This window comes from Bos indicus, chromosome 5 (genome assembly GCF_029378745.1).
Source record: "Bos indicus isolate NIAB-ARS_2022 breed Sahiwal x Tharparkar chromosome 5, NIAB-ARS_B.indTharparkar_mat_pri_1.0, whole genome shotgun sequence".
In the NCBI taxonomy this organism is placed as follows: Eukaryota; Metazoa; Chordata; class Mammalia; order Artiodactyla; family Bovidae; genus Bos; species Bos indicus.
Window position 1 is genome coordinate 65,585,768 of NC_091764.1, and position 24,711 is coordinate 65,610,478.

Genomic DNA, 24,711 nt, shown 5'->3' on the forward strand with positions numbered 1-24,711 from the left:
CAAAATTTTGTTATTTGTAGACTTTTCGATAGCTATTCTGACAGGTATGAGGAGATATCTCATTGTGCTTTTGATTTGCATTTCTCTAATTAAAAGACGCTTACTCGTTGGAAGGAAAGTTATGACCAACCTAGATAGCATATTCAAAAGCAGAGACATTACTTTGCCAACAAAGGTTCGTCTAGTCAAGGCTATGGTTTTTTCTGTGGTCATGTATGGATGTGAGAGTTGGACTGTGAAGAAGGCTGAGCACCGAAGAATTGATGCTTTTGAACTGTGGTGTTGGAGAAGACTCTTGAGAGTCCCTTGGACTGCAAGGAGATCAGCCCTGGGATTTCTTTGGAAGGAATGATGCTAAAGCTGAAACTCCAGTACTTTGGCCACCTCATGTGAAGAGTTGACTCATTGGAAAAGACTCTGGTGCTGGGAGGGATTGGGGGCAGGAGGAGAAGGGGATGACAGAGGATGAGATGGCTGGATGGCATCACTGACTCGATGGATGTGAGTCTCAGTAAACTCTGGGAGTTGGTGATGGACAGGGAGGCCTTGGCGTGCTGTGATTCATGGGGTCGCAAAGAGTCGGACACGACTGAGCAACTGATCTGATCTGAATAATTAGTGATGTTGAGCATTTTTTCATGTGCCTATTGGTAATCTGTATGTCTTCTTTGGAAAAATGTCTATTCATATCTTCCCATTTTCTTGATTAGATTGTTTATTTTTTTGATAGTATATATTTTGGATACTGACCTTTTGTCAGTTACATCATTTGCAAACATTCTCTCCTGTTCAGTTTTGAATGGTTTCCTTGGCCGTGCAAAAGTTTGTTTGGTTTTGCTTTCACTTCTTTTGCCTTAGGAGACTGATCCAAGATAACACAGCTACAGTTTATGTCAGAGTGTTCTGCCTGAGACTTCCCCAGTGGTCCAGTGGTTAAGACTCCTTGCTTCCAAGGCAGGGGACTAGGGTTTGATCCCTGGTCAGGGCGATGGCACCCCACTCCAGTACTCTTGCCTGGAAAATCCCATGGACAGAGGAGCCTGGTGGGCTGCAGTCCATGGGGTCGCTAAGAGTCGGACACGACTGAGCGACTTCACTTTCACTTTTCACTTTCATGCATTGGAGAAGGACATGGCAACCCACTCCAGTGTTCTTGCCTGGAGAATCCCAGGGATGGGGGAGCCTGGTGGGCTGCCATCTATGGGGTCGCACAGAGTCGGACATGACTGAAGTGACTTAGCAGCAGCAGCAGGGAGCTAAGATCACGCATGCCACAAGGCACAGACAGTGTTGCTTTTAGGAGTTGTCTATGTTCTCTTTTAGGAGTTTTATGGTTTCAGGCTTCGCATTTAGGCTTTTAAACCATTTCATTTTTGTATATGGTGTAAGAGAATGTGCTAATCTCATTGTTTAGTTTTGACACCTGTAAGTCTGTTTGTTTTATATTGGTTCATTTGTGTCATATTTTAGATTCCACATATAAGTGAATATCATATGGTATTTGTCTTTCCCTTTCTTACTTCACTTATTATGATAAGTCCATAAAAGATCTAGTTTCTATTCCCTTCCTCCATGTTTTGTTTTTCATATCATATTTTATATCTTCATGCTTATCCCTTTACAGTTTATTGTAGTTATAGTTGCTTTTTGATTTTTAAAAATGTTTAAATCTATGTACTGACTTATTTAAGTGGTCTTCAATCCTTACTACATATATGTCTTTCCTATTAGGATTTTTTTCCCTTTCAGAGAAGACCCTTCAACACTTCTTTCGGGGTAGGCTCAATATTGCTGACTACTTTGTTTTTGCCTGTCTGAGAAATTCTTTATCTCTCCATCTATCCTAAATGATAATCTTGCAGGGTAGAGTATTCTTGTTGCAGATTTTTCTGTTTTAGACTTTGAATGTTTTGTTACTCTCTTCTGACCTTCAAAGTTTCTGCAGAATAATCAGCTGATGGCCTTAAGTGACTTTCATTGTGTATGCCTCTCTTCCTCTCTTGCTGCCTTTAGAATTCTCTTTAACTTTTGCCATTTAAATTATGATATGTCTTGGTGTGGGTCTGTTCGAGTTCATCTTTTGGGGGACCCGCTGTGCTTTTTGTACCTAAATATGTTTCCTTCTTTAGGTTTGGGAATTTTTCAAAATTTCTTCAAAAGTTCTTCAAATACATTTTCAATTTCCATCTCTCTTAATGGCAACCCACTCCAGTACTCTTGCTTAGAAAATCCCATGGATGGAGGAGCCTGGTGCAGGCTACTGCCCATGGGGTCGCAAAGAGTCGGACATGACTGAGTGACTTCACTTTCACTTTATAATGTGGATATTGGCATATTTTATACTATCCTATAGATCTCTCTTAAGGAGAAGGCAATGGCACCCCACTCCAGTACTCTTGCCTGGGAAATCCCATGGATGGAGGAGCCTGGTAGGCTGCAGTCCATGGGGTTATCTGAGTCGGACATGACTGAGTGACTTCACTTTCACTTTTCACTTTCATGCATTGGAGAAGGAAATAGCAACCCACTCCAGTGTTCTTGCCTGGAGAATCCCAGGGACAGTGGGGCCTGGTGGGCTGCCGTCTATGGGGTCGCACGGAGTCGGACACGACTGAAGCGACTTAGCAGCAGTAGCAGCAGCATAGATCTCTTTATGTTGCTATGGGTTTTTTTTTTTTTTTTTTTATCTGTGCCTTTCTGCTGGCTGTTTCAATTAGGTGATTTCCATTATTCAATCTTCCAGATCACTTATGTGTTCTTGTGCATTATTTAGTTGTCTATCATTACTTTGAGTGCTTTTTATCCCAGAAATTGAATTATCTGTTTTTTATAAGCTTTAAGTTTCCAGTTTCTTGTTAAAATTATCTGTATTTAGATTGATTCTCCTAATTCAGTTAGCATTTTTATTACCAACATCTTGAATTCATTGTGTGGTAGACTGATTATCACTGTTGCATTATTTTTTCAGGGGTTTTCTCTTACTCTTTTAGGAGTAATCCCTCTGCCTTATCATTTTACTTACCTTTGTCCATTTCTATGAATTTAGGTTAAACAGTTATCTGTTGTCTTGGGATGGGATGTTTTTATTTGAGAGGATCCCTGGGTAGACTTCATGTGCCCAGTGTCTGGTGTGAGGGCTGGATTTGACGTAGATGCCAGCCACACCTTTCCTCAGTGTTGTACTGTCTACTTGATAGGGAGTATGGCTGGTGTTGGCAGAGCCAGAGCTTGCACAGATGAGGTAGACTTCCTCTCTGCTCAGTGGCAGGGGTGGGGGTCTGTTCCCAAGTGACTGGAGTGGGTGCCCTGAGGGTCAGACTTGAGCTGGCTGTGTTCCATTTAAGGGTGTGTTTTTCCTTCTCCCTGCACTGGGGTCTTTGCCCCAAAGGAGGGTACAGCTGATGTAAGTGAGTGTAGCTCACAGAGGCCCCATGTGCTGCCTGTATAGGTGCCTGCAGCTCTGCTCAAATGTAGCCTAAGGTCGCATCTTCTCCCCGACTCTGGTTGTCACCGATCTAGAGCAAGGTTATGGTGTGGAATGGGCAGGGTAGAGCATTCGCTTGGCTGGGGCTTGTGGTATTCTGGTTGTGGGAATTGAAGCAGCTGGGCCACTGTCAGAAGTGTGGCTTGCATCTATGATGCTGTTTGAGCAAATGCCAGTGGCCTCCACCTACCTGGCCCATACCATAATCCCTGGACCACTTCTCCACCCTAGATCCTTTCCCAGGACCTGGCTGCCCTAGCCCCAATACCAACTGGTGGTGTGGAGTGATAGAGGCTGGGGTGGTCATTCAGCTTAGACTGGGGAGCACGGTGAGACAGCAGCCATTAGGGTAGACACAACTGGGTCTGGGGACACGCCAGTGCCCTTGTACTTCTCAGGAGTGGAGTCTAATCTACTTCTCTCCTCTGCATGAGATGCCTAGCTTGCGGCTCGACCCACTCACTCCCCAGGCAGGGCATGTGTCTGCCCTTGTGATCACCCCTCCCCTTCTGAGTCCCATCCCAGGGCAACAGGTCTCTACCCGAAGCTTTCTTTTTCATACCACCCCACCATGTGGGAATCCTTCTTGCATCCTTGGTGTATAGGAATTATTCTGCCAATTCTGTTTTCCATGAGAATTGTTCTATACATAGATGTATTTTTCAGGCGTTTGTGGGGGGAGGTGAGCTCCACATCTTCTTACTCCATCTTGATCCCCCTCCCTCTTATTTAGTCAGTGGGGCTGTAGAACCTTGTCAAGGTCATTTGAAAGCTTAAACATTATATCCCTTATTCCTTTAGTCATAGTCATAGCTAGTCTTATAGAAAATTTCTTAGTAGATCAGCTATTAGTGACAGAACCTGGAGGTACAAGGAGGTACAACAGGTAAGGAAAGCACAGGTAAAGCTATAAGAACAGCATCTATAAGGGAACAGAGGCATAGAAGTGCACAACATGTTTTGGAAAATGAGATGTGTGTGGCCAGGGTAGGGGAGGAAAAGGCAGCAGGAAGATCAAGAACTTGAGACTAACTGTGAACCATTTTGGACAGCTACTGTATTCTGCATTGATGTATTGATGCTTTCCATACATTTCTTTGAATCCTTTTAATAATGAAAAAATTATAAGGTCCACTGTATTCTTGCTTTCAAATATGGCAGCTTGCCTTCAACTTGACTCAATAATCTAGAACCCTGGTTGTTTACATGTACCCAATCTCTGTTCCATGAAGCTGGAGTGGTGTGTTTTTATTAGCCCAACACCCCTCCCCTGCTTTTGGTAAAAGTCTGCATATTCTGGCCACAGATGTATGGACAGAACCTAGAGTAAGCCAATCACAGTAACTCATCTCCACCAGGGTTTTCACTACCTGAGTCAGAGAGGAAGCTTCCTGCCTCTCGGGGAGATGAGGGCCAGGAACTGCCCCTTCTCCACTGTGGGGAGAAATGCTGACATGCAGAGAGGGGCAGGGATGGGCAGTGCTGAGCCATGGATCTTCAGGGTATGTCTCCTGTACCCCACTTTTCCTTAAGCAACTTGTTAGATTTGTGCATTTAGCACATAAAATGTGTTCAGTAAGCAGAGCTATTATCAAGGCAAATGGGAAGGAGGAGCAGTTAGACTGATAAGAAGCCCTTCACCTCCCCTGTCTTCTTGTCTCTAGGAAGTCTAGGATTTACTTTAAAATATACCAATGAAGAAAAATAGTAGAGCAAACAAATTGGCAAAAATGTTGAAAACTATTGATAAATGGGGAAGTTATTATGCTAGACTTTCAATTATTTCTTAGTCTCAATGGACCATGCTTTATTTTTTTTTTAATTTTTAATTGGAGGATAACTGCTTTACTGTGCTTTCTTTAAAAAAAGATTATCATGCAGTTTCCTTTTTTGGTCCTACTGATGTGAATTACACCGATGTTCAAGTGTTGGCCAACCTGCATTTTCTAATGTTTCATTTGGCATTCTTATGAGGTAGACTGCCCTATGGTTTTCCTTTCTTGTTAAAATTCTTGAAGACACGTGACTGCCCATGACTTCTGAGGTTCCTTTGTTCTACTGATTCTACTGAATCATTAGGTAAATGATTCTATATTGCAATTCTGTTATCCATCTCATTATCTATTAAGCTCCAAATAAAGTGTGGATTATGTTCACCTAACCAGAAATCTCCATCACACCCAAATGTTCATTCTTGAACTTTTCTAGAATTCTTCACTTTAACAATGATACCCAGATAACCCCTAAAGTTTTACCACATAAATCCTATTTAGAACTTATTTTCCCCCATATGGGCTTCCCTGGTGGCTCAAAGGTTAAAGCATCTGCCTGCAATGCAGGAGACCTGGGTTCGATCCCTGGGTTGGGAAGATCCCCTGGAGAAGGAAATGGCAACCCACTCCAGTATTCTTGCCTGGAGAATCCCATGGACCGAGGAGCCTGGTGGGCTACAAGGGTCGCAAAGAGTCAGACATGACTGAGCGATTTCACTTTCACTTTCCCCCATATAATGACATTCTCCAGGCAGTAATACTACCAACCTGTCCTTACACCATTTTCCACTTAATTTCAGTTGTGGAAACTTAACTTCCACTTAATGTTTAGTCGCTAAGTCATGTCCAACTCTTTTCTAACCCGATGGACTACAGTCCACCAGGCTCCTCTGACCCTGCGATTTTCCAGGCAAGAATACTGGAGTGAGTTGCCATTTTCTTCTCCAGGGGTTCTTTCCCACCCAGGAATCAAACCTGCGTCTCCTGCATTGCAGACGGATTCTTTACCACTGAGCCACCTGGGAAGCCCCTGACATGCCATGTAAGCACTCAGATGATTGCTGAATCTAGATAAACTCACTCCTCAAAGATTAAAAATTAAAGTATCACGACATTTTGGTATCTTTCATCTGACCATCCATATCAGATGTTCCCATTCAAACATTACCCAGCACCATGGTTTATGGTTAAAAGAATTGGTCCTTAGGTCTAGTGGCACTTTGAATCTTTTATGCCGTATTACTGTATCAGTATCAAGAGGATTTTATGCAAAATTGGGAGAGTCTCTGTGATCAAAACTAACTAAAGGACAAGCAACCTGCAAAAAAAAAAAAAAAATTAAAGCATCAGATAAAATTTAAGTTTTTATGAGACTTCAGTTTTTGAAATATGTAACTCTTACAGCACAAACACAAGTTATTTACACGTTCTTTTTACAAAATGTGTATGCCATTTTGAAAGAATACTGTTAAGATCATGATCTAAAATACCTGTCAAGAGTTCAAAAAGGACCCATGGAATCTGGTCTTCATAAATCCACAGTACAATGACATAAAACACGGCTGAACGTCAAAGCTTACTTACACATGAGAATACTAATTCTGTATCATGGCCTATGGCCTGTTTTGTACAGCTGCAAGTTAGACATGGTTTTGACATTTTAAAAAGATTATTAAAACAAAAGCTAAACTAAACAAAGAATATGCAACACAGACCCATGTGGCCGGCAAGTATTTACTCTCTGTGGCATTTTAAAGAAAAAGTTTCCTGACCCTGCATTACATGAAGCTGACTGAGAGACAGCTACTGGAATATACTGGTGAGTATTTAAAAGAAGACACCACTGTTATGTGCCAGTACCATCAGCACTACTCATTTCTAAAATGAGGCACTTCTTTTTCAATATGTACATCTTCAAAACATAATTACATCTAGGAAGTAGCTCTGCTACTTAACTCTAGCCCTTTGTAATCAGGTCTCCACATAAAATCACAGTATTCTTAGGGGCTGAAGAAAACAAGTACAAATATCAGATGTCTGTCATTGAGTTCATAAGTCATGGCAAGTAGGTTAAGATCCCATAGTCTTCAATGTTAATAAAATTTATAATTTAGATATTGTCAATAGGATGTGTTACTGCTGCATTATTTAAATAATATCTATAAAAACATGTTACACATCCTAATTCATTGTTTTTGAAAGGAAGAATAACTTAACTTAGTAGCTACTTTAAAAATGAGAGATGGGAAAAAAGAACCCCCCCCCCCCAAAAAAAAAAGGTAAAACCACAACAAAAAGCTTTGGAATGCAAAAGACAGGGGACTCTTAGCAACAGCACTCAAGGTGGCTTAGGCGTCTCATTTTAGCTAGCTGCTCAGTTCCCATAGCGACCTCTGTCTCTCATCTGTGAGCTACTTCATTTCAAGAATGACAGACAGGTCCATGAGCAAATGTTTTAGAAGTAAAACCAGAGCTGCTCAACACGCAAGTCTTCTCTGTGTGGGCTAAGCAGTTCCTGGTCAGCAGGCTATGTTCACGCCAGAAGTACTGTACTGGGTGTTTTCCCTTCTGCAGGCCAAGCTGGCTGAGCATCACGTCACGAAGACATCTCTGATGCCGAGTTTTCAAATGCTCAGTGAATGCTGAGGTAGATTTTCTGATGGAGATCTTTTATACCCTGATTCGATCAGGACTCGCTTCTTTGTGTATCCTCCTTCTGGGAAATATCTTCCGCTTAAGTGCAATTAACTAAAGGATGAAAGACAGAAGATAAATTGTAATTCTCCAGGTTGACAAACTTTACCTTTCTTGCTGAGGGTCATATGACCTTAATCTTTTCCCTAGTCCTATACATAAAGAATAGACGGCAAATGTGGCTCCATCATTCCTCCCCTCAAAACAAAACTGATGGCTTTTTATATGGTTCAAATTATTTATTCCCGTTTCTTTTTCTTTAAGACCTATAAAAACTACATATTTTTATATAACAATTACCACATGTATTTATTTTCAAGATGTCTGTCAAGTCTTTCCACTGAAGGACACTGACTCTTCTTCACCTATTAAGATACTGTCTCTGGGTTTGAAAACAACTACACGTGTCATCACTTCATGGGAAATAGATGGGGAAACAGTGGAAACAGTGTCAGACTTTATTTTTCTGGGCTCCAAAATCACTGCAGATGGTGACTGCAGCCATGAAACTTAAAAGACGCTTACTCCTTGGAAGGAAAGTTATGACCAACCTAGACAGCATATTCAAAAGCAGAGACATTACTTTGCCAACAAAGGTCCATCTAGTCAAGGCTATGGTTTTTCCAGTGATCATGTATGGATGTGAGAGTTGGACTGTAAAGAAAGCTGAGAGCCAAAGAATTGATGCTTTTGAACTGTTGTGTTGGAGAAGACTCTTGAGAGTCCCTTGGACTGCAAGGAGATCCAACCAGTCCATTCTAAAGGAGATCAGTCCTGGGTGTTCTTTGGAAGGACTGATGCTAAAGCTGAAATTCCAATACTTTGACCACCTTATGCGAAGAGTTGACTCATTGGAAAAGACTCTGGTGCTGGGAGGGATTGGGGGCAGGAGGAGAAGGGGACGACAGAAGATGAGATGGCTAGATGGCATTATCGACTCAATGGACATGAGTTTGAGTGAACTCCGGGAGTTGGTGATGGACAGGGAGGCCCAGCGTGCTGCAATTCATGGGGTCACAAAGAGTCAGACACGACTGAACAACTGAACTGAGCACGTGTAAGCTAGAATTTTAATTTTTTTCCTAAGAGTTCTATCATCATTGTTTTCCTGTACTTAGTAACCATATCAACAATCATTGGGGATTACCTGTATTTTCAAGTTTATTAATAGGCTGAAATGCAAAAGTTCATCTATGACTTTGTAGATTCGAACTTGGAATAAATACTTCTAACAGCAACAGTTTATCCATGATACATCTGAAATAGAAAACCTGACCACTGTTAGAAGAAAGTTTCAATGAGAAAAATGTGTTTTTTACGGTTTCAATTTCTAATCCTCCATCTTGAGGTGAGAGCGGGGTGTGCCCAAGCATGGACTACAGTGTTCTGGACGAGCTGGATTCCTGGGCAGAGGAAGGAGCAGCCTTGGCTTGTTTGTGAGTATGGTAGAAGGTAAGGAATTTGATTCAAGCTGGTAAAGAACAAGGTGCCAGGGAGGAGAGGGGGTTTATTCTTCCTTTCCCCTTCCTCCTGCTGGTAAAAACAACAGTAAGCAAAGACCCTCTTGTTCCTTCCACGGCCTCCAGCTGCTCCTTTCAGCCAGCACACAGCTGACCCACAGGCTCCTCACTGGACTCTCTTCTAAAAGCAGGCACAGCACAAGATTTCTTCCTAAGATTTTTACTTGCCAAGAACAATGGCAACACAATCAAGAGGATGTTTCTATTCCCTGGGAGGTGGACAAAGGTGAAACTGCTTGCCTGCCAGACCTTTCTTTCCTGAGTTTCCTTCCATCCACAGCAGGAAGCCTGGGAGTGTTTATCCTAAAGCTCTCAGTTCTCAGGCCGCCGCTGCCTCCTCAGTGTAAGTAAACTCAGTGAAAACATCCCACCATGACCGCCAGATAAGCCTCACTCCAGAATCACCAGGAAGGAGGCTGAGGTGGGTTCACCTGCCCGGCACAGGTCAGGACAGCCTGACACTATTCCCTCTTCCTTGAATCCTTCTTCTTTCTGAGAATTTCACATCTGCTGTGGCCTGAAGAGGATTCTCTTATTCCTCTTTTGACCTCACAAATCTCCCTCTTACTTCCAGACTGTCCCGTGAAGGAGGCTGTGTGCTTGCCTGCCTGGGGAAGAACTGCCAGCATTCAAGGAAGAAACGTAGACGGGAGAGGATGGCCTGGCGCACAAGCCAGGCGCCACCGGCAGAACTGGGGGAGGCCTGCAGATCAAGACACTGTGGGCTCTTTTAGAAAGATTAAAAGAAAGAAGATTGGAGACCCACAGAAAATTAGTATCAGATGCAGATTCTGGGTGGTTTTTTTGGTTTACAATAGTTTGACTTGTAGACCTCAGGCTAAAACTGGAAAGCTCTATTTACTGAACTCCACGAACAAAGAATACTGGTAATAGGTTTAGAAGATAGATTTTAAAAAGTCAGTTATATCTATAACTTGTTTACCCATTCACTTGTTGATGGACTTTTGGGTTGATTCTAATTCTGGGCAATTACCAAAAAAGTTGCAGTGAACATGTTTAAGCCTTTGCAAAGACACTTGTTTTCATTTCATTTTGGTAAATATCTAAAAGTGGAATGGCTGGTTGTTTGTTTGATCATTTCAAATTGTTTTCCAAAGCTGTTGTACTTTTGCGTTCTGTCAACAGTGTACGAGAGTTCCAGGTTTCAACATCCCTTCCAGCACTAGATATGGTCAGGCTTTTAAATTTTAGTCATTCTAATGGGTGGGTAAAACTTCACTGTGGTTTTGATTTTCATTTTCCTGATGAATTATGATGTTGAATACCTTACCATGTGCTTACTGGCTATTTGAATGTCATATTTAGTGAAATGCTTGTTCACATCTTTCATCCACTTTTAAAAGTAGGCTGTCTTGATATTGATTTATAAGAATTTTTTATATACTTTGGATACAGACCTTTTATATGGATTGTAAATATTTTCTTGTATTTGCACATTTAACTGCTTCTTTTGAAGAGCTGCTGCTGCTACTGCTGCTAAGTCGCTTCACTCGTGTCCGACTCTGTGCGACCCCAGAGACGGCAGCCCACCAGGCTCCCCCGTCCCTGGGATTCTCCAGGCAAGAACACTGGAGTGGGTTGCCATTTCCTTCTCCAATGCAGGAAAGTGAAAAGTGAAGGTGAGGTCGCTCAATCGTGTCCGATTCTTGGCAACCCCATGGACTGCAGCCTACCAGGCTCCTCCGTCCATGGGATTTTCCAGGCAAGAGTACTGGAGTGGGTTGCCATGGCCTTCTCCGCTTTTGAAGAGCAGAAACTTTTAAATTTGAAAAAGTTCAGTCTATCGATTTCTTTCTTTGGTAATTTATGCTTTGTGAGTATTAAAAAGCCTTTGCCTATTACAAGATCACGAAGATTTTCTCCTATATGTTTTTGACAATGTTTATACTTTAAGGTCTTACATTTAGGTCTGTGATCCAGTATTTTGTGTTAGCATTTGTGTGTGGTGTGAGATGAGGATTGATATTCTTTTTTTTTTTTCCCTATGTCTATACCTAGTTGATATGGCAGTACTTGTTGAAAAGATTTTTCTTGCCTTGTGAATCATTTTGGCACTTTTGTCAAGAATTATTTGATCGTGTATGTATAGGTTTATTTCTGAATTCTCTATTCCATTTATTGATTTATGTGTCTATCTTTTCATCAATATAAAACTCTTATTATTATTGTAGTTTTGTAGTAATTCTTAAAATTAAGAAATCTAAATATTCCAACTTTATTCTTCTTTTTTAAAAAAGTATTTTGATTATTCCAGGTTCTTTGTAATTCCATGTACATTTTATAATGGATTTGTCAATTTCTGCAAAATAGTTTGCTGGGATTTTGATAGGGATTTCCTTGAATCAATATAGGGATAATTGCTATCATAATAAACATGTTCAATCCTCAAAAAAGGCAGTTATGACTGCTGCCTGAATATTATGAAATATTTGACATATGAGCTATAAGCCAATAACAGAAATAAACATTTTCTTGTTATGAATTTATATCATTTTCTTAAAAAAAAAATTAGATGCCAAGAAATTGACATCCACATAAAATTGTTAAAACTTACCTGTTCAGCAAAAAATGAGAATACAGTAAACATAATCAATGTTGCTAGCACACAATGAGTCCAGAACTTCAATTTGTCTCGATACGCCCTCCTGTTCAGAGAAAAAAGAAAGCAAATATGTAGTTCTGTGTAAGGTTTAACTATCATTAGCTAGTAAAACTAACTATATAGTATTTACTAGTTTAGCAAACTATACTAGCTTAACAAAAACAATGTTGTGGAACTCAAAAACAATGTCTGAAGGCAATTCTAAAACGTTAACATAATTATACATTTCCCATGTGAGTTCAGGTTTTTCATTGTTATAGTAAATATTTGAATCAGTAACAGTTCCAGCCAGCTTGGCAAGGCTGGCCACCACCACACAGTGGCTTGAGCACCTGGCCTCCGCCCTCAACACTGCTGGACCGTTAAAATGCCTCTAATAGAGCTCAAGTGAAGTGCCTGCACTTCAGCTGTTAGTGGACACATCACCTGGCAGCTGCAAGCAGAATTTTGGGCCATGTCTCAAGTCTCATAGGTATTGAGCTTGGACCTGCTCTTTCTTGACCCTAAAAGAAGTTTTTGGAGCTAAGATCTTCATGTCTGCTATTCAAACTGATGTTAGAGTGTGTGCAATTTGACTGTCATATTGAATTAAGGCTTCCCTGGTGGTTCAGTCGGTAAAGAATCTGCCTGCAATGCGGAAGACCTGGGTTTGGTCCCTGGGTTGGGAAGATCCCCTGGAGGAGGGCATGGCAACCCACTCTAGTATTCTTGCCTGGAGAATCCCCAGGGACAGAGGGGCCTGGTGGGCTGCAGTCCATGGGGTCACAAAGAATCAGACACGACTGAGCAACTAAGCACAGCACAGCACATTTATTCATGCAATCACCCAGTAACACTTCCTGTCGATAGACAGGTGATGAGTAGAGGTCCCTGCTCTAAAGCACCTGTGAACCTGGGGAGGTGCTGATGTGCAGATAACCAGCCACCACACAAGGTGGACAGAGATACCTATTATCAAAAGCAGTCTTGCAGAGAAACAGTGAAATGAGTGCATCAAACAGATGGTGACACTTCATTTAAGCCTTGAAGTGCGGCAGGAAAACCTGTGGCTGAGAAAGGGGAGGAGCATGAGTAGAGGGGAAACCCAGGCCCTGCAGAGCTGAGTCCAGTCTGGCCTGGAGGACACAGCGATGTGCAGCCAAGAAAAAGCAGGTGGGTGTGGACTGCAGTTGTTCTGGAAAACCACACACTGTGGGTTGGACACAATGCTCTAATGGGAAGGGGGATGATATATAGCGTATATGTGTGTGCACACGTGTGTCACAATCGGGGTGGCTATTTGAAGGATGGCTGTCACAAGCAGGTGACCAGAGGCAGGCAGTCCAGTTAGTCCAGGCAAAGGAAAGAATGAGGGCTGGATGAGGGCAGCGAGGATGGAAGGAAACAAGCAACATTAAGAGACACTGAGGATGGAATCAGACTAGGTGAGAGGACAGTAAGGATAAAGGTGGGGCGGGGTTGGGGGTGCGTGGCGCATGGGGAAGTATGGCAGGTTTCTCGTCTGTAATTTGGAAATAATAATTTTTTATGAAGATTAAATAAATGCTTAACATAAGGCTTATAAGATATGCTCACAGCCTCTGCTGAGTTCCAGTCATTCACAGCGCCTGGTAGGGGGTGTCTCCAACCCAAGCCACAGATTCCAAATGGCACCTGCCCTGTACTGTTCTTCCTCCCGTTTCCTACATTAAGAGGACCAACAACCAGCTCCGAGAGAAAATCACTCACTTCTATTCCTAACTCTCATCTCATCTGTGGTGGTCAGAGTAGCACTTTTTATTGTAAAGAGTAAACATACTGCCCAGCACAGTGTCGGCTGTACAGCAGGTACTCAAGAAACAGGGAAGCCACTCTGAGGGCAATGATGATGAATAAAGCTCAGCAGATGTACTGGACCAGTTAGATCAATAAAAACTATACATGTCTTTTTACAAAGAAATTAGAGAAAATAACACAGTAAAGAAACTTCATCACTCTAAAGAAGAAAAACATACATGTATTTGAAACATGGACACTTACCATTCCTGCAGCTCATGCATATGAAGGAAACGGTTTCGATACTCCCTTGGCAGCTCAAACTGGGATGGGATGGGGAACATGGATTCGTAGAAGTCCCTGAGAACAGCCTTCACTGTCTGGGCATCTTTATGATTGTGGTCAATGTTGTCATTCAGACAGACAAACTTCCTGGAGACAACAGAGACCCAGGGTTGTTATTGGTTCTTATGAGGATAATCCTTACCTAACAAAACAAGAAGTGTGGATTTGGAATATGTTTTAAATGGACTTATGTCCCAAGTTGTGGCATTTACTGATATGATTCTCTGGGGGAATAACAGTCTGTAAAATTTTTCCTTAGATATTTCTCTCCTATAAAACAAAAAGAACTAGGGATGATAGATAATTTTGAATATGCCTTCTAGCTATAGGAATACATTATTTTAATTGCTGTTTGGGGTTGGCATGTGCCCAGTTTAGTGTTAACTGACTGAAGCATTCTGTTAACATCCAGGGAAAAACTAGTAAGTGCCTACAACTGAGTTCTCTGAACTGACAGAATTACATTACTAAGAACAGTCATGTAGACAGCTGAGATAGAGATGGTTCCTTATAGCTACAGATTTTATGAGGTTGATAACTTCTTAATATTGACATGTCTCCAACTAGGCTGTATGATGAATTTCAGCAAAAAGTAAATTACAGTGGTGCTTCCCAACTTGTTTCATGTTCCTTTGAGGCAAAAGTCAATAAGTTGAGGGCCCATTAGAGATAACACCACTTTTGAATTACATTTAAATTTTGTTTTTACAATTTTATCAAGTATAATAAAGTCCTCAGATCCTGCCACCAAAAGGAAATACAGAAGACACAGGAACACATTAGATAACTGGGAGACGATAAGAAATGTTCAAGGTTCAGGAAATCTACAGAATGTGTAATCTGATTTCTTCATGTGCGTGCATTTTAAGTTTCTTCAGTTGTGTTGGGTTCTGTGACCCCATGGACTGCAGCCTGCCGAGCTCTTCTGTCCATGGCATTCTCCAGGCAAGAATATTGGAGTGGGTTGCCATGCCTTCCTCCAGGGGATCTTCCTGGCCCAGGGATCGAACCTGTGTCTCTTACGTCTCCTGCATTGGCAGACAGCTCTATACCAATGCACATGCAAAAATGCATATGGATTAAAAAGAGAGAGAGAGAGAGAGAGAGAGAGAGATGGGGGAACCTATAGACATAATTGTAATGAATGTACTTGATACCATTTCAAGCCAACAAAGTTAAAAACATAAATGCTTATAAAAGACAATGGGGGAAAAACGTGTACAGGGGCCAGATAGGTTATCATGTTAAGGAATAAATAATGGTATTATGGTTATTTTCAAAAAATCCTTTTAATTTAGAGACATATACTGAAAATTTTACAAAAAAAAAAAAAAGGATACAGTGACTGAAATTTATTTTAAAATAACTGGGAAGTAGTAGTGAAGGAGTGGGTGTGTTCAGATGAAACAAGATCAACTAGTTGCTTCTTATTGAAGATGAGTGATGAGTAAGTGAAAGTTCATGGCCCTATCTCTTCTTTAAACTTGGGGAATGCTTTTGATTAAAGGATATTAAAGAGTTATGTCCACCAGATACAGTGCAGGAGCCCTGACTGCTTCCTAGACTAAAAACAAAGAATAGCTAAAAAGGGCCTTTGGAGGCACCTCAGGAAATTTGAGTATAGACCATCTATTCGATGGTATTATTTAGTTGGTATTAAGGTTTTTGGATATGTGTGAACAGTCCTATGGTATAAACGAGAATGACTTTGTTTAAAAGACCTATGCTATGATAATGAGGGTAAATTAGCGTATCGTTGTCTGCAACTAATTTTCAAATGGTCCAGCAAACAAAGGAAAAACCAAACCTGTGTGTGTGTGAGTCTGTATAGAGATGAAGTGAGAGATCAGACATAACAAAACACTAAAAATTTAAGAATCTGAGTTTAATGTACTATTGTTTTCAGTCTTTCTGTATCTTCAAAATTTTTCCAACAGCTGGGAAAATGTAAAGAAGAAAAGTATGGGTATGAAACAAAGAGAATGTGTGGATACAGGGTAACCAAAGAAGACCATGTTGGGTACCCAGCACACACTCCCTCTCTTTCCCAAAAGAACTTGCACTTTGCTCAGTATTTCTGCCCCTGTGAACTGACTCAAAGGGAGGCAACCTCACCTGACTCAGGACATGGCTGTGTCTGCAGGGACATAAGAACTGTGGTGCTGGCCTGCCTCCACCCTGGGGATGAAGCGACATAAGGAGGGCAGCAGAGCCCAGATACTCTCCCAGATTCCCTGTTAATGTGATAAACCAGTCCTTAACACCAGTCAGTCAGAAGGCAGGTTTTCCACTCCTGACTTTAAAGTGAGCCTCAGAAAAGTAAAACAGAAGAGCTAAAATGATAAAATGTGTTCAGGTCCATGGGAGGGATCTGAGCCTAGCAGACAATGCTGGAAAAGCCTGTCTTGACTTGGATCTTCTTAGCAAAACCTGAACCCTTTAAGTTACATGAAGATGTCTGTGAATTTGCTCACCCAATGACTTTTAAACTAGCACAGGACATGAACGTATAGGGTACAACTAAAAACACTAAGTTCTCACTTGGTTTTACTACAGATAACCTATGACTGAGTGAGCACATTAACAGGATGGGGGAAGCAAAAAGCAAGTATCAAAACCGGCTCCTAAGGTTTTAGAGCAGGGCATTCTGAACAGAGGGAAGAGCATATACAAAAAGCTGCCAACTGGGTGGTTCTTAATTACTATGACTTTGTTTTTTTAGCTTGTGGGAAATGTTATTTTGTAGGAAATAAAATATTTTATGAGTATACTATGTAAGTGTTAAACATTTTCATTTTTCTTAAAATTCTATACCTCCCCCCACCCCCAAAAGAAACGAGAATGAAATTTTAAGGAAAAATTCCCTGGCTTTAAAATGCCTGGAAATTTTACACTTCTGATCATGTATAATTAAAATCATAATGTATATGAGGGGGCAACTGAAAACTTCCAAAAGCATTTAAAAGACTCAGATGAAAACATTCAACTTCACGTATCAATGGCCTTTTCTCAAGAAACTACTTCTATTTCCCATTGAAATTCAAAACTCAAAATGCAGATTTTAACCAATTTTATCAAACTAGGGCAACTGTTGGAGGTGAGGCCGGAAATTTTCAGGGCTATGTAAAGCTGAACACTTCATTCATTCCCAAAGAATGACTGCAGTTTGCTGGATTAATTTTCACAACTATGGTAGCATTCCTTTTTCCTCAGAAGCTAATTTGAACTTTCCTTTGAATTGCAAAGACAGGTCTAATCACAACAATTTCTCTGGAACCCCCTATTTCTAAAAATAGAAATCTATTTTCTGTAACAGAAATATTTTTTTTTACTATAAAAGAAATAGAAAAATCGAAATTTCTAAGAGTCCCAGTCATGTGGCCTCACCTCCCCGACAACGCAGTTAACCCTCAGCCTCGCTGAACAGTCATGTCGCTGGACTCAGAGATATCCGTGCCAATCCCTGTGCATGGGGGGCCGATCTCAACTCACAATTCCCATCTCTCAATTCAAACATTACCACCACCATTAGAGGTTTCCATCTGCTCCAAACAAAACTAAGGCACTCCTTTCTCTCTAGTACTGCTGCCTTTTTTTTCATGTTTACTTGCATGATTAAAGATATTTTCAAAGTTATGGGAATTCTCTGTCCATTCTATCCAATTGTTCTATGAACCTAAAATGTTCTAAATTCAAAACAAAACAGTACCTGGGGTTTTTTCTTATATCATCCAACTGGCCAACTACATGAGAAACATTGGTACGAATCATCTTAAAAGCAATTTCTTCTTCTCCCATGATTTCAAACCTAATTATCAAAACATAATGAGTGTAAATATGTATATGAATATGTAAAACAAAATTTCAATAAGAAAGTTTTATAAAACTTTAAAGAACCAACATTCTCAGGATGACTTAATCTTTCCATATTACTAAAGAGAAAAATCACATATAAATTTCAAAGGATGGTTAATAGATAAACTATGGTAAAATTATGAAAATACCACACTCATAATTATTCTTAAATTAAACAAAGAGAAAATGTACACAGTATTTACCTGTATTTGTTTTTGTCCTTATATGCTTTGTGGATTTTATCAGTTACTGGTTTACAGTTGGTTACTAGACTTTTAGTGACTGGTGGCTGTGAGAAAACACAGACATTACATCAGGGCAAAGCCTGGGGTGAGGCAAGGGAAGCATTCATCTCAAGTGCAAGTTTTAAGGGCACATGAAAAGATGAACCAAGATGAATCAGTAATCAAGATGAGTATTTTAATGCAATATTAAAAAAAAAAAATCAAGTTGGCATACTATGGCCCACAGACTAATTGTCTATTTTTTAAATAAAGTTTTAATTTTTTCAGAAAGAAAATAAATTTCTAACAAACTAATGGACTGGTCTATAACAATACTCATAGGCCAAGCTATCATTCTTATAGTCTAATTAGAAAATACTTTATCCTGTGCGTAATTACAGGTAATTACAGAAATGAAGTCAACATCTGGCTAAGAGTTCATTCAAGTAATGTCAGCCAATGCTGCCACTATCGCTAGTGCTTGTACTCAACAGTTATCTGCGTGAGCCTCAAGACTGACCTGTAACTGTGAGCAAAGCAGCCCCTACTTAATTCTTAGCACTCAAAGGATATTTGCTGATTGTAAACCTTATGCCAGATTATTTGGTAAAATAATAAAATACTCTGCTAATAAATGAAGATGTATGTATTTCTTAAAAAAAAAAAAACAAACCCAACACGATAAAATCCCTCAATAACCTTTCATCATGCCTATAAAAGGGCAAGACGAATAACTGCATAGATCATCTTCCTTAGAAAAGAATACGCTTCGGTAAGTTCTATATAAGTACAGGGGATTGGCAATTCTACAGTCTTACTAGGAAGCCAAAGTTTATAGAGAAGGAAAGAAAGAAAAGTTAAAAGACGGACGTGGAAATAAAAGGTGGTGAAAAGACAAGTTTGGAGTGAGTGCCAAGGCAGGCTACACCTGGGGTGACTTCAGTGGCCTCTAAGGCAACCTGTCAACACAATCTCAATGTGGTCCTGAGGACAGTGAAGACCAGAGAGGCCTGGTCCGGGGGACAGGCTGAGGGGACATGGTTTAGGAGCCCAGCACACTTCCTCCTCTCGTCAATGCTCTGGGATTGCCCACCAAGAAGATACCAGAAGGGACAAATCAGGACAGCCTGGAACTCATAGCTCACTGTCCCCCTCCTGGGAAAAGGGTGTACCCAGATCTTTGAGAGAACTTCAGTTATCTTGACACATAATAAAGGGTGTTTTTAAACCAGGATATTGATATCCAGATGATTCAGAGTTGATTATATTAGCTTTGTTGGGGGTAATTCCAAATGTGGGGAAAACAGAAAAAAACTATCACTGTTTGAAAGAATGTCTTTTAGTCTACACAACCTAATTTCTTCTTTTCAACTGTGATTCTGTTCTCTCAAGAGGCAGGGAAAACACCTACAATGATTACAAATGTGCCTTTTTAATCTTTAAGAACACACTTGTAAAGAACTACTAACGTGTGTAACAGTCTGGGTTTTATAGACCGCTTTTCACTGTACGGGCCCAACATCCCAGAGAAGCTGTTGCGCCTCACGAGACAAGCTGCTGATCTGTTATCAGCCAGGCCTCCCGAGGGCCCACAACCGGAGCTGGTCTCAGACCCTGGCTGCTGATTCTTGCCTGTTCACCCCACTAAAGCAAACTCCCTTAGGCTGACACCAGGTCTTACACCTTACCTCAGTTTTATTGACTTCATAGTTTAGAATATTTAGAAAGCTGGCTTTCAGTGACACATAGCTATACACCAACCCGTGTCATAAGCTGGACTGACCAACACACAACCAGCAATACGTACAGCTTGTCTGCATATTCCAACAGCTGTCAAGGTGCCCCTCACACGTCTCGTCATGGGTGGGCTTCCCTGGGCCCTGAGACACACCATCCCTGCTGTGTGCAGTGAATGCGAAACGAATGACTGCCTTCTTTCAGAAATCAGACTTGTAACTGATTATTAGAGTTACTTGTAACTGATTAGAAGAGTGATTACGTTACTCTTCTCTACATTCATTTACAAACATCTTGTCTCCAGATAATTATAGGGCTTGAACATCTGCAAGGTGGTCAGTTTTTAAAAACATGTGTTATTTTGGACTTCCCTTGTGGTCCAGTGGTTAAGATTCCCACGCTCCCAACACAGGGGACACAGGTTCAATGCCTGGTTGGGGAACTAAGATCCTGCATGCTATGTGGCCAAAAAAAATTTTTTAAATTAAAAAACAAAAAAATTACTTAGGTTTGAAAAAACATTGTTTTGATTATGAAAGTTATCTATTCATTACAGAAAATATGAAAATACTAGTGTGAAAAAAGATATTAAGAACTACCAGTAAAAAAAAATAAGCCAGATACAAAAGACTATACGATTTTAAAAGAAAACTACCTATGATTTAACCCACCACCTATTTTGTAAACATTTTTTCCATGTGTGTGTATTTGTGTGTGTGTGTGTGTGTGTGTGTGTGTGTGTGTGAGTAAAATTAACTGTAAGCATCACATAAATGGCTGTATTATATCCTTGTTCCATCAATTCTAAATGCAGATTTTTTTTTTTTTTTTACATTTTCATTTCTTTGAAACTGGGATGCATCTTACAATCAACAAAGTCTTCCAACCATTTCAGCCAAGTGGCACTCTAATACATTTGTGTGCAGATCATCTACTGACCCTACTGGTAAGATCCATCATCAAAGCAACTTAGCTTTGAGGAAAGATGGGGTTCAATTTGATGAGTAGGCCAGAATACTGGAGTGGGTAGCCTTTTTCTTCTCCAGGGGATCTTCCCGACCTAGGAATCGAACCGGGGTCTCCTGCATTGCAGGCAGATTCTTTACCCACTGAGCTATCAGGGAAGCCTGAGTATTTCCTTGGTTAATGTTTAACAGGATTGCTCTCCTAAGCAATGAGTATACTCCAGGGTTACCTTCTGCCATCCTTAGTAAAAGGTTGTCTGCTTATAGAACATAAGCAAGTAATCTCAATATTAGCTTAAACCATTAGGGAGGAAAAAAAGATATTCCAAAGAAAAATATAAATTATTATAGATTATTGGTGCTACTGATTTCTACCAGACCTATAAACAGAGAGCCAGCTTCTAGTTTTTGAAGTGCTGTACAGAAATGATAGTAACACCCAATAAGGATGGACTCTGTTTTACATAAATGAACCCATATCACTCACCAGATTTGGATCATAGTATGCTTCCTGAGTTGGTGGGATGTTGTTTAGCTGAGTGATATTAGCAGGAAGCATTTTCGAACAATTTATTAACATGTGTTCCAGACCTGTTAAATCCTAACAAAGCAAAAATAAAAGCATAAACCTTCTACATACAAGTAATGCTTGTGGTTTTACAAATATGTTAAAGTCACCAAAGTGTAAGTGCTACCTTCAAAGAGAGTTTGACTGTATGATTCTAAAAGACCCACTAAAAAGAGCAGAATGAGACAATACAAACAACTCATCTTTGCCTCAAAGTGGAACGTACAGGACCGGGAGGCCCCTCTGATACTAGGTGAGCCAGGGGATCACCAGATGGGTGTCCTCCAGCTGGAATCCTCTTGGTGCCCCTTATTCCTGAGTGTCCCACTCCTGGGACTAGAGGATGCCAAGGCAGAGGGGACTCTGCAACACCACGGGTCCGGCTGAGGGCTCCACTCAGCCACGTCTGAAGCCCCTGGATGAACCTGTCATGAGAATCTTCTATGCAGTTATGGTCTGCCTCTTCTCCACACAATACTATAGCAATCCCTAATGAAAGTCTTAAAAAAAGTCATCCTATGAAACACAAACTTCAAAACTGATTTTAATCCTGGCATTAAAAATGGACTAGTTGTGAACACCCTTGTTTACTTGTACTTGCATTACACTGAAGTATGCAGGGGAAAGAGAAGGTATCAAACTTAAAAGTTTCATTTAAAATGTCACAAAATTGGGGGGGGGGGGTATAAAATTACAATACCTGCAAACTTAAAGGCAAGTCATGAATTCTGGTGGCCAGTGTGCGGATTTCTCTGTCAGACAGGATGCCAGATTGGTCTGTGTCAACTTCATCAAAAACTTGCGATATGTTCAGCGGCTGAACTGCACTCATAAGATAATAAAAATAAGAGAAGGCAAACTGCATGTCCTCGGAGTGGCGCACTTTGTGAAATGACGTCTTGTCAAATTCTTCAGGGAACCTGTCCAAATGTAACACATTGTGAGATCTGGATACTTACAATATATATGGTACCCCACACTTGTGGCATCAGAATCTTACTTCCCTCCTGCTGAGATAATACTTTCACCACACTAGTTATCAAGTGTCAGAGCCATAGATGCAGCATAGAGAGGATGTGAACTTCAAGCTGCCCTGGCTCTGAGCACAAGCAGAAAATTCAGACGTAAGCGAGACTTACATGTCTTGCAGTTCCTGCATCACGATTCGGTCGATCATGTGAGGCATGTGTGCAGGGACTTTCCGAGATGTGAATCCAAACTTGCTGTTTAGAATTTTGTTCACGTATCGGAGGGAATCGGCGAATGTGTCTTTTAGCTGCCTCCCGGTGTGCTTGCTGTCAGTAAAGTAGGCCATTTGTGTCTTCAGTGACTCTTCTTCCTGAAAGGAGAATTCCACCCAGCACAGCATTACATTTACTGCACAAGGGTCCTGTGTTAACAAGAGACGGGGGTACTACTTCAGGTAGCATGGAAATAACTAGTCACTGTCGTGTGGGGAAAATGAAATGAGCACTACACAGGTCTCCTTCTGCATCCTAAGACCAGGGGTCACCTGGTCGAGTTTAGTGAAAGTATCGCAGACAACAGCTGTTTATAGGGTTTTCTTCAGGGACTAGTCATTGACCATGAGATTTCACAGCCCATTACAATGCAACATTTAGAAAATCGATTTACAGTCCATTTGAGAGTGCTTTCAATATGAAGTTATTTCTACTGGTGAAATCAAAGCAGCAAGGACTTGAGTTTTGAAGACACAGGCTAGAATACAAAATTGGTTTCACCATGTAACAGTGTTAATACTATGAAATGTAAAGAGTCCTGTCAAAACCACCAAGAGGTGAAACTGAATGGGCAAAGAATATCGGCAAAGAACCTGAACACACTTTACAGAAGATGAAATAGTTTTCATGAGTTTTCTCAAACTCATGAGAGTATAGATTGACATTAACTGCTGTTGGGTAGTCTGTGGAGAAACAAGCAGGCTTGCACACTGCTTGTCAAAGGAGGAAGGGGTGCAACATAAAAGGACGTATTTTATACACACTAGACCCTTTAACCCAGCAATTCTACCTACAGAAATAAAGCTTCCCCAAGAGTAAGACGTATGTACAAGAATATTTATTGCAACATTAGGTATCTGTAATTGCAAAACACTGGGAACAACTTACAGCTGTTAAAAAACAAGGGCGGTTTGCCCACATACTACCACATCAAAGGTGACTGCAGAGCAGTGTGTGTATAACTCCACTGCTCCAAAACAAACTATGTAGTTTATACAGCTATAGGAAAATAATTGAAGAATACCCACCAAGCCACATATTCACAGTGACTGTCTCAAGGAGATTAAGGAAGGGAGGAGGAGGAGGCCTTTTCCTTTTTTATTGCTTTTTTTGTGTTTTTTTTGCATTGCTTCAATTTTTACCACAAGTTTATAGTGCTACAATTCAGAAAAAAGGAGGGTGGTGGTAGTGAGGACTCAACCACTAGTAAATGCTACCGTGTCAGGGACAAAAAACACCCTGGAGACAATGAAAGGAATGAAACTGCACCCCCTTCACTGGTGAAACTCTCCTACAGCCTAACGTCTGCTCAGGCTGTGCTCTATTCATGACCCAACCTAGACCACAAGGTTTTTTCCTCGGTCTGTTGACTACTCCCCACTTTTCAAAGGTCCACACTTCAGTGGATCCTTATCACACGGCCACAGTTCTGGCCTCCCAGCTTGCTCTTTGAGTCTCTAAGAGCACGGACCCTACTGACCATCCTGCGCTCCTGGATGTTAGCAGAGGGATGGCACTCCCAAGATGCACAAAGGACCCCCGGGCACCGTGAAGGCTGTGGTAAAGGGAGGGAGAGCTCCAACTCTGAGGACCAGCTCACACTCATCTGCTGTTGTGACATAGGGAAAGCTAATGAATTTGTCTGTGTCTCAGGCTTTCCGTTATTGGAAAAGTATGTGATCCGACTGCACAAGGTATGCAAAAGCGGTTTTTGAAATAACATACCAAGTGAAGATAAGATACCATCACTGCTCTGCTAGGAACTCAGGGTATGCCCCTGGCTGATGACTTACTCACTCACACAAAGGCTGCTTCTGAAACTGCAAAATGGGGACAACAATAGCCGAGACCCTTACAAGGTGTTTTTATTGTTAGAATTATTGGGAAGATTCCTGGAGGAGGAAATGGCAACCCACTCCAGTATTCTT

General features: G+C 41.0%; 1 protein-coding gene across 4 annotated transcripts in view; it reads right to left on the minus strand.

The window, feature by feature from the left end:
- Window positions 1-6,607: 6,607 nt before the first annotated feature.
- GNPTAB (N-acetylglucosamine-1-phosphate transferase subunits alpha and beta) overlaps window positions 6,608-24,711 on the minus strand; it is an 83,774-nt gene continuing 65,670 nt past the window's right edge. For 3 of the 4 annotated variants that reach the window (XM_070789628.1, XM_070789629.1, XM_070789630.1), the window contains 8 exons: window positions 22,682-22,881; window positions 22,243-22,462; window positions 21,462-21,575; window positions 18,252-18,337; window positions 17,903-18,001; window positions 14,113-14,280; window positions 12,046-12,136; window positions 6,608-8,004 (listed from right to left, as the gene is read on the minus strand). In XM_070789628.1, coding sequence (XP_070645729.1) covers window positions 7,927-8,004; window positions 12,046-12,136; window positions 14,113-14,280; window positions 17,903-18,001; window positions 18,252-18,337; window positions 21,462-21,575; window positions 22,243-22,462; window positions 22,682-22,881 — 1,056 coding nt within the window. In that variant the 3' untranslated portion in view covers window positions 6,608-7,926. Of the gene's footprint in view, window positions 8,005-9,097; window positions 9,208-12,045; window positions 12,137-14,112; window positions 14,281-17,902; window positions 18,002-18,251; window positions 18,338-21,461; window positions 21,576-22,242; window positions 22,463-22,681; window positions 22,882-24,711 lie in introns of all 4 variants that reach the window. The other variant, XR_011566661.1, reaches the window with a different exon arrangement.